The sequence below is a fragment of the Pantherophis guttatus genome, chromosome 3 (genome assembly GCF_059756535.1).
Source record: "Pantherophis guttatus breed Tessera chromosome 3, ASM5975653v1, whole genome shotgun sequence".
Taxonomy (NCBI): Eukaryota; Metazoa; Chordata; class Lepidosauria; order Squamata; family Colubridae; genus Pantherophis; species Pantherophis guttatus.
This window is the reverse complement of record NC_142065.1, coordinates 93,738,176-93,751,859: the sequence shown is the minus strand read 5'-3', so window position 1 is coordinate 93,751,859 and position 13,684 is coordinate 93,738,176. Positions and strand designations below refer to the sequence as shown.

The 13,684-nt window shown below is 41.0% G+C and overlaps 1 protein-coding gene and 1 pseudogene across 1 annotated transcript in view; one reads left to right on the top strand and one right to left on the bottom strand.

Annotated features, from left to right (window-relative positions):
• Positions 1–13,684, bottom strand: part of LOC148114674 (complement factor H-related protein 5-like) — an 89,597-nt gene that overhangs the window by 32,043 nt on the left and 43,870 nt on the right. The window contains exons 7-11 of the mRNA XM_087890053.1: positions 13,327–13,521; positions 12,262–12,444; positions 8,100–8,276; positions 5,015–5,188; positions 1,135–1,317 (exon numbers count right to left, since the gene is read on the bottom strand). Coding sequence (XP_087746179.1) covers positions 1,135–1,317; positions 5,015–5,188; positions 8,100–8,276; positions 12,262–12,444; positions 13,327–13,521 — 912 coding nt within the window. The remainder of the gene's footprint in view (positions 1–1,134; positions 1,318–5,014; positions 5,189–8,099; positions 8,277–12,261; positions 12,445–13,326; positions 13,522–13,684) is intronic.
• Positions 9,191–11,378, top strand: LOC148114675 (uncharacterized; annotated as a pseudogene).

The window sequence follows — 13,684 nt, the reverse complement described above, 5'->3', positions numbered from 1 at the left end:
AGTTTTGCAGAGATGGCGAAGATTTCAGCATATTTAAAAGATTGTTCACAAGAGACTTATGAATGGGAATGGAAAAGGTGGATAGAATATGTTCAGAACAAATACCAAACTAGAAAGTACCAAATAGCTTTTATTTGAAAACAATGTATTAGAAATATTTTAATGTAAAGAGATAAAGAGGGAAAATTATATAGGGGGAGGGATGGGTTCAGGTATATATATCAGTATTATTAGTTATGAGTATATAATAGGGAAGTCTGGGGGAGAGGGTTAGGGAGGGCTAGGGAGGACGGGAAGTTTGGGGAGGGAGGTGGGGGGGTGAAAAAAAGGGGTGAAAATGTAATTGTAAAACTTTTGCAATAAAAAAATAAATAAATAAATAAAAATAAAACATTATGGACAGTTTTTATTTTTTTTCAGTTTTGTTAGAGGCCTTTAATATCTCTGACAGAAAGTTCTGGTCAAATGAAGGAGGCAAATATATGTGAACATCCACATTCTACTGCTAACTCTCAATTTGTACTATATTACCATGACTTAAATATTTTTATTGCTAATTATTTAAATCATTTGCTGCAATTTTTTGTCATTTAATTTGCAACACTGAAGTCTCAAAATCTGAGGTGGTATTTTTAACATGAATTGGTGAACCAGCTAGCTACATTAAGCCCACATTCATTTTATTTCCAATACTTTGTCCCAAATTTTCCGAATATCATGCTACCTCTAGCAATGTCTGAGTTTACTATTTGTTCTGATGGAGCCATGGAAATGCTACAGAGAGAAGGACAGCTCTCAATTTATACTTCCTGTTGGAAGGAACAAAGACTCAAGTATTAGAACTAAACACAGGAATATATTCATGACTCATGAGATTATTAGACTAAATCAGAACACTTTAATTCCTCTATAATTTTGTTACTTAAACACTGGCAAGTAATCTCACCCTTTCCATTCTCTTCGAATAATGTATTGGAATCTGTTCTGAAGGAAGATTCCAGTTTGCACACCATGGAACACTCCCACCATCACTCCCCCTCCCAGATAAGTGCAAGAAACTTCCATGTTACATTTACAAGTCTGTCTGCTTATATTTCTTCTTGTGAAGACATCTTTCAAGCAGCTGCTGCTTACCTTTGCATGATGGTAAGGGTGCCCATTCACCATCCACACACTCTATGATTTTTGATCCATATAGTGCAAATGAGATCTCACACTGAACTTCCAATTGATCACCATGCTGAAATACTGCTTTAGGTTCACCAGTAACTATGCCATGTGAAATGATAGGTAATGCCGGACAAGGTTTAACATTTTCTTAAAAAAAGAGAATATCACTTTTATTTTGAGTGTTTATTCAAGTCCCACAGGGATATGCTTGAATTTTATTATTGTTATATCTATTGCAACTATTACAACAACTCAGGACCAAAAGCAGTAGAAGAACAGTAGTAGACAATGTTTGTTAAAAATGTCAATATAGATCTGGTGTCCAAGAGTATATATTAGAAATAACTTTAAAAACATAACTAAGTAGATTTTTTGTGTCTACTATTGCTATCTGTTACTCATTTCCTCCCTTACCCTCAAAAAGGTGCAAAGACAGGTGAACAAAGACATATAAAGTTGTAGTAATAGCTAGAAACGCTTTTCAGCAAAGTCTACATGTGAGTTTTCAATAATTGTCGTCTTCAAAGCATGTGGAAAGTTAGAAGAGGATCAACTCTCCTGACTTGGTACTAACCAACAGGGGAAAAATGAATGAATAAAACATGGGAATGAACAATGTATTAGAAAGTTGAGGAAAGTTATATTTAGAACCAAGTGTTCCATTTTAAGAAAATTAATGCTGTACATGGTCAAACATTTATCTTAAATGCCTAGAAGGAATCCCAAGAGGGCCGGTTGGCTAAATATCAGAGCAAAGACAATTTTCTCTTTCAGATTAAATACTGAACAAAACTCAGAAGTAAGTAGCTTTTGTTGTTGAGTCATCCATGGCTGAAAGAAAAGGAACCTTTGATACCTTCAATCACAGTAACATTCTGGACTAGTTTAGGAACTTGGGAAGTGGGGCACTTATTGAGATGTTTCTTCTTATTCCAGGGCTTGTTCCAGTCAATGTAAGGTGGAACAGTGTAGTCTGAACCTCTTGCTTAGTTGGGTGACTAAAGCCTTAGCCCCATCCCTTTCTAAAGATCTTTATGAAGCTGTTGGGGGAGGTCATTCACCAATTTCTATGCAATATTATCCTATTTTAATTATACCTAGTTGTACATTTCTGTCCCTAGTTGTTCAAGTGAAACTGTCACAGTTTTGTCACAGTGTTCAGATGGATGTGAGGGTCTGAATAGGGAAGAACAGATTTTAGATCCAGCCTAAACAAGATCAAGTGGCTATGGGTTATTTACCTTATCAGTCTTAGACCTGGAAAGATATCAACCTTGACTCTGAGTGGAATTGCACCTCTTTGCTTGGGTTCAGTTCATACTTCTTGCACACATGGCTCATGTTTGAAGTGGCAACTGTGGCTGGGGAGCTTTGCAAAGCTTCATCTTGCATACCAATTGTGCTTGATCCTGACCAGGGGTGGTTTCTACTTACCTTTACTACCGATTCACAACAGGATCACACGTGTGTGCGCGCTCACTTCACTTGTGTGCATGCTTTGCTTATGCGCATGCGCAGAAGCTTTTGCACATGCGCATGATGACATCCGGGGCAGTGGGCCGGGCCTCCCACCGGTTTTACTACCAATTCTTGTGAATCGGTCTGAACCAGGGGCAACCCACCACTGATCCTGACTCAGACCAAGAAAGAGACATCATAGAAGGCTAGAATGCATTTTATTAATATTGCATATAGCTAACTTGCAGATTTGAATGTCTTTCCCCTCCTCCTTCTTTTATATGTTGTGTAAATTAAACTGGTTTTTGTACATCTGCCCCCTCATTTGGGCTTCTGCAATTTTTATTTCCTCGCTGACTTAGTAACAGCTCTTCTCTCTCTCTATCAAGGTCAACTTCTTTAGTTTTTATAGGGGTAATTCTCACAGTCATTAATGCCTTAGTAACCTTCTGATTGAATTATTGCAATGTGCTGTACATGGGACTATGAAAATTCTGGAAAATTCACTTGGTCCTGAATGCAATGATGCGGGTAATTATGTACGTCTCTCATTTTGCCCATATGACATATATACTCTGTGAGCTGTCATGGCTCCCAATAGGCTTCAAAGTGCAATTGAAAGTGCTAGTTACAATCTATAAAGCCCTACATGGGATAGGATTGGCTACTTGCAGGGCCAACTGCTCCCAAGTGTATATATTGATCTGATTTCCCTCAATGAATAATGTCATCTTATGGCACCCAGGTTGTCTGCTTTTCTGAGGGATGCGCCAGCCTTTTTGAAACATTTTCCCCCAATGTAAAATTGATCCTCACCTTAAACACCTTTAGAAAAGCAGCTAAGATCTTTCCTTTCTGCCTTTTGGTCAGGAAAACCAGATTTCTCAAATGACGAGTTTCTTACCACCATTTTATTTTCGTAATAAGGTGTTAATGGAATGTTTTTATTATTTGTTGATCATTTTATCTCTTTTTGTATCCTTCTTCTTGAGCAGGGGGTTATACTAGAAGACCTCCAAGTTCCCTTCCAACTCTGTTATTCTGTTACTACTTTATATATTTTTCTTTATGATATTCTTAATATTTTTTCTTTTCTATATCTGTTTCTTTTTTCATTTTTTCCTGCACTTTCTATTTTCCTTTTTTAGTTTGTATTTTTACTGTCGTAATTGTAATCTTTTATAAAGTTCGATAAAAAATTGTATGTTATTTAATGATTACAATAAAGAAATGGACTTCAAATACAGCTGCTACTTGTCAATACAGGAGAATTGCCATTTCTTTCCTTTTGCAATATACATTTCTGATTTTGTGTAGCTGGTCAGTTTAATATTACAATAGATTTGTAATTCTGCTATCTGACTTCTTTTTGTGCTTGGTTATGTTAAAATTACATTCAAAAGTCCTATTAATATTATTTATTTATTTATTTATTTATTTATTTATTTATTTATTTATTTATTTATTCATTCAAACTTCTATACCGCCCTTCTCCTTCCGGACTCAGGGCGGTGAACAGCCAAGATAAAAAACATTTATACATAAAGTTAAAAATAGATTTAAAATAATTAAATAAATTTGGCCCGTAATTTAAGACTTATCAATTTAAAAATCCGTATCAAATTTTAAAACCAACCATAAAATCAGGACAGACCGGCTAACTGAAAAAAATAAGTTTTTAGGGCCCGACAAAAAGTCCGGAGGTCGGAGATCACTCGTATCTCTGGGGGTAGATTGTTCCAAAGGGTAGGTGCCACCACAGAGAAGGCTCTCCTCCTGGGGGTCGCCAGCTGACATTGTCTGGCCGACGGCACCCTGAGGAGGCCCTCTCTGTGGAAGCAAACTGGCCGGTGGGAGGCTATTGGTGGCAGAAGGCGGTCCCGTAAGTACCCTGGCCCTAAGCCATGGAGCGCTTTAAAGGTGATCACCAACACCTTGAAGCGCACCCGGAAGTCCACCGGAAGCCAATGCAGCTCACGCAGGAGAGGAGCCACATGGGAGCGCCCCGTCACTCCCATAATCCCCCGCGCGGCCGCATTCTGCACCAGTTGGAGCCTCCGGGTGTACCCCAAGGGGAGCCAATGAAGCCAATGAAGAAGAAATAACCCCATTGCCTCTAAAATATAAAAAAACCTGAAAAACAATTAATATTACTATTCATATAAGCATTTTGTTTTCACAATTTAAGAATACAGTTGTATATGTATAAATGAAGATGTGAGAGACCCATTTAATGCATCCTGCTAAGAGAAATCTGTTTACTGGCCACTGATTAGCTTTCCTCACACAATCTAAGAAACAGACCATATTTTTAGAAAAACCTATCCCCTAATTTCCCTCCTCCCACCTCAAATACAGTAATAATTCTTAAATTGCCCATTTTTACCTTTACATATTGGAGGCTGTGGAGACCATCCAAAGTGATAACATTGTGCAGATTCAGAGCCAACTCTTGTGAATTCTTCATTACATTTAAAATGTGCCACCATTTTATGCTGAAAAATGTCCTCTCTTGGTTCAATTGTGCCACTTTCCAAAAATGGAATATTACATACTATGGCTATACAAATTTGAACAAAATAGAATAAAGTTATTTCAGAATGAAACTGCTTGCCAGAAAGTTTGAGACACTCATGCTTATATATAAAATAAACAATATTTTATATTCCTTAAGTGCAATATGAGTTCGACTATATATTCCTCAGAGTTTCCCAGTAGATTGTCATCCAGGAATCCCTTATGGCTTCTGATGGCACTATTCTACATGTCACCAGATGTGAGACCCTGTTCAGTAAATTGCACTCTAGTGATTAACTGGGATTGTTGCTGTAGTTCCTACTGTACAATAAACTCCCTACCTGAGCTCCTTCATTCCATTTCTAGGATGAAAGTGTGGTTCCCCAGACTTTAGAGGACTTCAATTTGCCTTCTCTGGGAGTGGGATCAGATGGCTCAGGAGTTCATGCCAATCTTGATGGTCATGGGCTTATCTCGGATCACCCAGAGCCCAACATGGGATAATTATCACACTCCAGATCTGGTTTCCTTTGGAGTAGTGGCTGTGTGATCTGGAATTGGGAGAGCTTCTAGTGTTTTAGATCACACCCTGATTACTATGGGATTCTCAAGTGCCTCTATGGGTCCATTAGATTGGTGTCTTAGATGATGGATACATAGGTTTCAGGAGAGCTGGGTGGTTATTCCTGCTCATCTGCTTTACGGTCCATCCAAAGACTTGGTCACTGGTTGGAATAAGAGGTGGGGGAGGGGGGCTAAGGCATTGTATCAGATAGCAACCATGCAATCTTTCCTCTCAAGAATCCTGCCATTTCTCATGGCTTATGAAAAAGCTGAGGGAGATGATCGGACAGAAGAGAGCCTTGATAATACAGTGGTCTACGCACCCTGTTATTAACACAGCTGCCTGCAATTTACTGCTGGTTCGAATTTCTCCAAGGCTCAAGGTTGACTCAGCCTTCCATCCTTTCTAAGGTAGGTGAAATGAGGACCCAGTTTGTGGGGGCAATAAGCTGACTTTGTATAAGTATACAAAAGTATGAAGGCTATTGCTTAACGCATTGTAAGCCGCCCTGAGTCTCCGGAGAAGGGTGGCATATAAATCATTTTAAAAAAAAAAAAAGAGAGAGAGAGAGATGTATAGAGTATTTCTGGCACTCAGCAAAGGACAAATGTGACCAAATATGGGTTAGAGCCTCTATTAAGGTTTATCGTGTGGCCATAAGGATGATGAAGCTTCAATGCTTCTATACCCCTACTGCATGCACTAGGATAGTTGCTCCATGGCCCTGTCTAGGGTGACACAAGTCCTTTTGAATAAAGGGGAGTTTGAAAAATGTTTTGTAGGAGCATATGGAGAAATTTGCTCAGAATCTGTTAGAAAAAAAATGCTCAGATAAGTTCACAATTAGATGCCAGCCTTGTTGCAGGTCCAGAGTAGATGCCTGGGAAGAAGTCTCTTATTTGGAAGCAGTTTGAACTGTTGGACCTGACAAAGTGGATCGGGTACCTAGGAATGGGAGTTCAGCCATCTTCTCTATAGATACATGTCCCTTCTGTCTCATTAAAGAAGCCTGTATGAGACTTTAGCCACTGCTAAACATTGGACAATTTTAGTCCAGTATTTAACCTTGTTTTGGAAAGGTGGTTGAGAAAGTTGTTGTACAGAGCTTCAGATGACCTTGTGTTTGGGAAATAGAGCCAGCTGCTCTGCCCTTTGGGCTCCTTATAGAGTGGGGGACAGGGTAATGACATTCCAGAAGTGGGACCATTTCAAAACTGCCACAATTCAGCATTTTCCGCTTTAGCAGCACCTAATTATTATGATTATCAAGTCTTATGAAACTAACAATCTTGTGATTAATCTTTAAAAATATTTCTCAATCAATCAATTGGATTTGTACATATATACCCATCAAAATAACAGCGTTCTGTGCACCTTTGGCATTTAGTCATACCGGCCACATGATCACAGAGACGTCTTTGGACAGCACTGGCTCTTTGGCTTTGAAACGGAGATGAGCACCGCCCCCTAGAGTTAGGAACGACTAGCACATATGTGCGAGGGGAACCTTTACCTTTACCTTTTTACCCATGAAAATAAATGTCAATGTCAAGTAGAATAGGTCAAATAAGGAATTCGAGATCCCCATTTTATCTAAACAATAAAAGCTGTTTTAACAATATTTCAATAGATATTAAACTTTGCATTATTCAATAAAAATGATATCTTGGACATTGGACCAAATTGCAAAAGAAATGGGTAAATTAACCTATTATCAGATATTAAATCAGACTATGTTTCAATCAAACATGTTTTGGCAATGCCTAAAATCGTTAAATTAGGCCATGTTATTGATGGTATCTTCCTTTTTAGGATTTTTCCTAGTGTTTCTTGTTTTGCATTGTGCTTGCCTAGTCACACAGTAAAACTGTCAATGCATAAGGTGATGAGGATTTTTATTTTTCAGTCAGCTTGTCTCACAGCCTGATGTTTATTGGTCCAAGGTTACCCAGCTGTTTTCTGAATTGAGGGGAAGACTTAAAACTGGATTTCCCTGCATTTAGTCCAGTACCATTACACCTTGCTGAATCTCCCAGGCATAAACTATGGATGGATGATTATAATGAGATATGGTTATCCATTTTAATATTTATATTATTTATTTAACATCTGTGAATATATGATAAATAGATTATTATTGAGAAAGTTATAGCTAATATTTAGAAATTACTGGAAGAACAAATGGGAGAAAATTAAATAAACAATTTAATTATTCTCCTTTTTTTAGTTTCTATTTGAAAAGCCAATTTCTGAAAAATAATTTAGGATTACAATACTTTTAAGTATATATAAATATAAATGCAACATTATGGAAATCATCAGGAAAATATTCTTGATGAACTATAATTTCCCAAAACTGGGTAATTAGACTGGTGTTTCATTAACTTACCCACACAGCTAGGAGTAGGTTCCCATCCTTTTTCAGTGCATGCTACGGTGTCATCGATGGTATTTTTAGTGATTTCAAAACCCTCTTTACATTCATAGTGAAGTTTGTCTCCAGGAAAGAAAACAGACTTAGTTGTGTTGAAAATAAAATCACCTTCAGGTGGCTTTAAGCATGTCTCTGTGGAATCAAAGAGTGAATATTATCAATGTCTCACTATTCTTTTCTCATGAGTCTAAGCTCAACAATTCTCACCAAGGAATGACCTCTTAGGTATAGGCACATGCACAAAGCAAATGATGAGTTGCTATAAATAAACTCTCACTGCTTCACGCTAGTGATTTTGGCAAACATAGTTAGTTGCTTTTTAACCAGGTTAGTGGGTCACATTAGACAATCTGGTCTTGCAGACTGCTTCACTGACCCTTTCATGATTCTAGCATCTGAACACATATACATAGTTATTCAGGATTGTGCTGTAGTTGTGGCTACCTACCCTGCAGACAAGTCGCTATGTGAGCACTTTGTGTCTTTCAACAGTTTTTGTTTTTGAATCTGAAGTAAATTTTGTGCTTATTATATGTTGTGTAGAGAACATGGCAGATGTTCAACAAGTTTTCTTGCCCTTTTGCAAGTTTAAGGATATTTAACTCTCTGTAAAGGGAAAATCCATAATATATGTTTTCTGTTTGCATCTATAGGATATTTGTGGCATAAGCTCTTGGGAGGACAGGAAATAAAATGCAAATTGTATGTTTACAATAAAAGCAGTGGTGGGATATAGCCAGTTCACACCACTTTGGGAGAACCGATTGTTAACTTTCTGAGCAGTTTGGCAAACTGGTTGTTGGAAGAAATCATTAGGTCAGAGAACCGGTTGTTAAATTACATGAATCCCACCACTGAATAAAAGGGTACACAGATTTAGACTGCAAGTTATTTTTTCAAATCATGAACAAAAACAATAATTTTATACTATGAGCCTATAGTTAGACTTCTTGAAGAGATACATTTAGAGTTACAGGAGGGGGGAGCGGACCTGGCGGGTATTACGGAGACCTGGTTGGGGGAGGAGGGGGGTGCCTCTCGTTGAAATGTGCCTACCAGGTTTCCGTGCATTCCATCAGCCAAGGGCCCAGGGTAGGGGCGGGGGGGTGGCGGTTGTGATAAAGGAAGGTCTTGATCCGAGGGAGGCCACTGTTCCTCAGATAGCCGGCTGTGAATCCCTCCTTGTGAAGTGGGGTCGTGGGGTGCAGATGGGCCTGCTGGTTGCGTACCTGGCTCCCTGCTGCATGGCGGCGGCCCTGCCCGAATTGCTCAACGTAATAACCGGGGTGGTGGTTGATACTCCCAGGCTTATGGTCCTGGGGGATTTCAACCTGCCATCCATCGGTGAAACGTCAGAAGCGGATCAGGAGCTCATGGCTTCCATGGCGGCCATGGACCTAACCCAGTTAGTGCATGGCCCAACTCACATGGGGGGACACACTCTGGACTTGATTTTTGTTTCTGGTCAGTGGCTAAATGGTCTGGACATAGGGGATGTAGTCATTGAGTCCTTGTCATGGTCGGATCATTCTCTCCTTTGAAAGGACCTTCAAACTGCTACACCCTGCTGCAGGGAGGCGGAACCGATTAGGTGGTTCCACCCCAGGCGCCTGATGGACCCAGATAGGTTCCGGATGGAGCTTGGGCCACTCCCTGAGACTCTGGCTCACGACTCGACTGAAGACCTGGTGGCCGCCTGGGATAGGGCGGCCGCTGGGGCTTTGGATTGCATTGTGCCTTTGCAGCCTCTGACCCGGCGCCGATCCCATTTAGCTCTCTGGTTCTCCAAGGAGCTGAGGGAGATGAAGCACCGAAAAAGATGCCTGGAGAGCGGTTGGAGGACCATCCTTTCTGAATCCGACTGAACACTGGTGAGGTCTCATATTAAGATCTACCTAGTGGCGATAAGAGCGGCAAAATCTAATTATTTTTCCGCTCTTATCACGTTGGCAGATAATCGCCCGGCCGCCCTGTTTAAGGTGACCCACTCCCTGCTTCATCTGGGAGCATGGGAAGACCCCTTGCAGGGTAGGGCTGAGGATTTTGTGCAATATCTGCACAACAAAATCGCTCAGATTCGGGAGGGCTTGGACTCTGACTGGGTAAGTGCAGGCGGAGTGATGGAGGGGGGTCTTGAGAATGTTATCTGGGAGGAGTTTGACCTGGTGACTCCCGAGGACATGGACAGGATTCTGGATAGGCTTAGCACGGCCACGTGTTTATTGGACCCGTGTCCCTCCTGGTTCGTACTGGCCTCCCGGGAGGTTACACGAAGCTGGCTCCAGGGGATTGTTAACGCTTCTTTGAGTGAGGGTTTCTTCCCCTCTGCCTTGAAAGAGGCGGTGGTGAGGCCCCTCCTCAAGAAGCCTTTCCTGGACCCAGCTGTTTTAGCTAATTATCGTCCAGTCTCCAACCTTCACTTTGTGGCGAAGATTGTTGAGAGTGTGGTGGCGTGACAGTTCTCCCAGCACCTGGATGAAGCTGTCTATCTAGATCCATTCCAGTCAGGCTTCAGGCCTGGGTACAGCACGGAAATGGCATTGGTCGCTTTGGTTGATGATCTCTGGAGGGCTTGGGATGGAGGTTGCTCCTCTGTCCTGGTCCTATTAGATCTCTCAGCGGCTTTTGATACCATCGACCATGGTATCATGCTGTGCCGGTTGGAGGGGTTGGGGGTGGGGGGCACCGTGTTGCGGTGGTTCTCCTCCTTTCCCTCCAACCGGTCGCAGTTTGTGTTGGCAGGGGGGCAGAGGTCGACCTCAAGGCGCCTTGTTTGTGGGGTGCTGCAAGGGTCGGTCCTCTCGCCCCTCCTGTTCAACATTTATGTGAAGCCGCTGAGCGAGATCATCTGTGGTTTTGGGGTGAGGTTCCATCAGTATGCTGACGACACTCAGCTGTACATCTCCACCCCGGACCACCCCAATGATGCCCTTAACATGATGTCCCTGTGCCTGGAGGCCGTGCGGATCTGGATGGGGAGGAACATGCTCAGACTCAACCCCTCCAAGACCGAGTGGCTGTGGCTCCCGGCATCCGATATAGTCACCTGATGCCATCACTGACTATTGGGGGTGAGTCTTTGGCCCCCACAGAGAGGGTCCACAACTTGGGTGTCCTCCTGGATGCACAGCTGTCCTTGGAAGAACATCTGATGGCTGTGGCCAGGGGGGCCTTTTATCAGGGTCGCCTGATACATAAGCTATATGTATTCCATAGTTTAGTGGCCTGATCTGAGTCTGTATTGGAATTCCTACATGTGCATCATGGGCCGAAGATTCTCACTTGTGTTTTGAATGTCCTGTATTCTGGTCCAAATCTTTTGGAGTTTAATGGGTGACAATATCAGATTAGCAACTAAATGTCTTAGATTAACAAAGTTTTGTCCACTTGCCACAATTCAACCTTTAGACACAATACAACTTAACTGACAACAATTAGAGGATAGTCATATTTTAAGACTTCTGTAGCATTATACAATTGTGAAAGCACTAATTCTTTTTATGCAAATATTATCATTCACACACACACACACACACACACACACTCACACACATTAAGTTTTTAAAATGTGTTAGATGCAGTGAATTGTTTTAGTTGCAAAATATATATTAAAAGGTATTATCATGCAATTTTGATGTTTACTACCCTTTTCTTTAGTTTACTGTTCCTTAATAATTGCCATTTACCTATTCATTTATTTTTATATTTGTATACTGCCCAATACAATTGATACTGGGCCTCAGATCTTCATTGGAGACAAACTTAAATCCCCTTTACACATCAAAACACATCACACCCTCTTTAAAAATAATAAATATAATGAAAACAATTTTTAATTGGAAACAAACATCAACTGAAATATTTTTCTTCTAATCAAAAGGTAGCTTTTTATTGCAAATATTCAATAGATCTAAGTAGTAGAGGGCATTAAGTTTAATAAATAAATGATAGGCACAACTATGTGCATATACATAAACACCTATACATATCTTTACCCCAGTCAGAGCACAATTCCCTGTGGAAATATGAATCTTATATGAACACACACACACTCACACACACAGCATGATAAGCAATTTCAGGTCAGGCAATTTTAGCAGAGTTTCCTAAAGCTTACCTGGCTGGATACATCTTGGAGCAGGTGACCATCCCTTTTTTGTGCAAGTTATTGATGATTGCTGGTTTGCAGGAGAATATCCCATATCACAAACAAATGTAACGTCGTCACCTTCTATGTAATTGCTCCAGTAGTGATAAATGATGCGACCATAATAAAAACGTTGAGCAGGATCACAGATTTCTAAAAGCAAAAGAGAGCAAATTGGTTTCATCATTTATGGTTCTTGGAAGGCTATTCATGCTATGCATGGTATCTAATTCACAGACAAGATGTGAAGAGAGGAGGAAGCTGATGAGGAAGATCCCTATTTTGCTATTTATATTTTATAAAAAACTCAGCTTTTGCCTCTCTCATTTAAGGTTTTAGTACACAAACTGTAGGCTCCAAAACAAATTTTAGGGTCCCTTGAGATGAGACAGCAGTGGAAGCATCACCCCAGCAGGCAGAAGAACCAAACAAGCTGAAATCTCTATAGCAGTGGTGGCGAAGCTTTTACTCATCAAGTGCTGAACAGGTAAGTGCTTTGCACGCTTTGTGCGCTTTGCGCATGTGCGTGCTATCCACCCTAATGTGTGGCTCCTCTGTGTGCTGCGCATGCAACCGGACAGCACGCCCCCATGCACTGTGCATGCAACTACACCATCTGCACATATGCACAGGTTTTGCGCGGTTCCCCCATGCACTGTGTGCGCAATCACACCATCTGTGCATGTGTGTGTGCACATGCACACACTGCACACAAGTACTCACACTTGTGCAAACACACACACATGCGCAGGAAGTTCCGAAAATGAGGTGGGTCCCCTGAATTGCACGCATGTGCACCGAAGGCCCGGACACTAGATGGGGGGCACACACATGCGCAGCTGCAGGTGAGTTGGGTGACAGCTCGCATGCCCATAAAGATGGCTCTGTGTGTCACCTCGGACACACATGCCATAGGCTCACCATCACAGCTCTATAGGATGCTACTTCTTCCAAGTTAAAGAAAGGTCAGGACAGCATCTGATCTGTTTTGTTTGTACTTGGCAATATCTACTGCAAAGAGGAAGAATTACTTACTGAAACACTTTGGTTCTGGGTCATAGCGGGAACTGATGCACTTTGCTGTTTGCCATGTTTGCTTGTTTTTAGGCAGATAACCACCATAACAATAAAACTGAATTGATTGTCCCTCCCATATTGGAAATGGTTTATACCATTCAAAATGATCAGCCATTCTTCCATTTTCGATACGGATATAGTCACAGCCCTTTCCTGAAGAAAAGGGATAGAAAAAAAAGTAAGGCACCCCCATAATTCAGAATATTCTATTGGTTCATTTGCTTTGCTTTAATTTGTACTGGCATCAGAGACGAACTTCTTATTAAATGTTGTTGCAATACCAGAATCTGATCTGGATTTCTGCCCTGCATCTAAG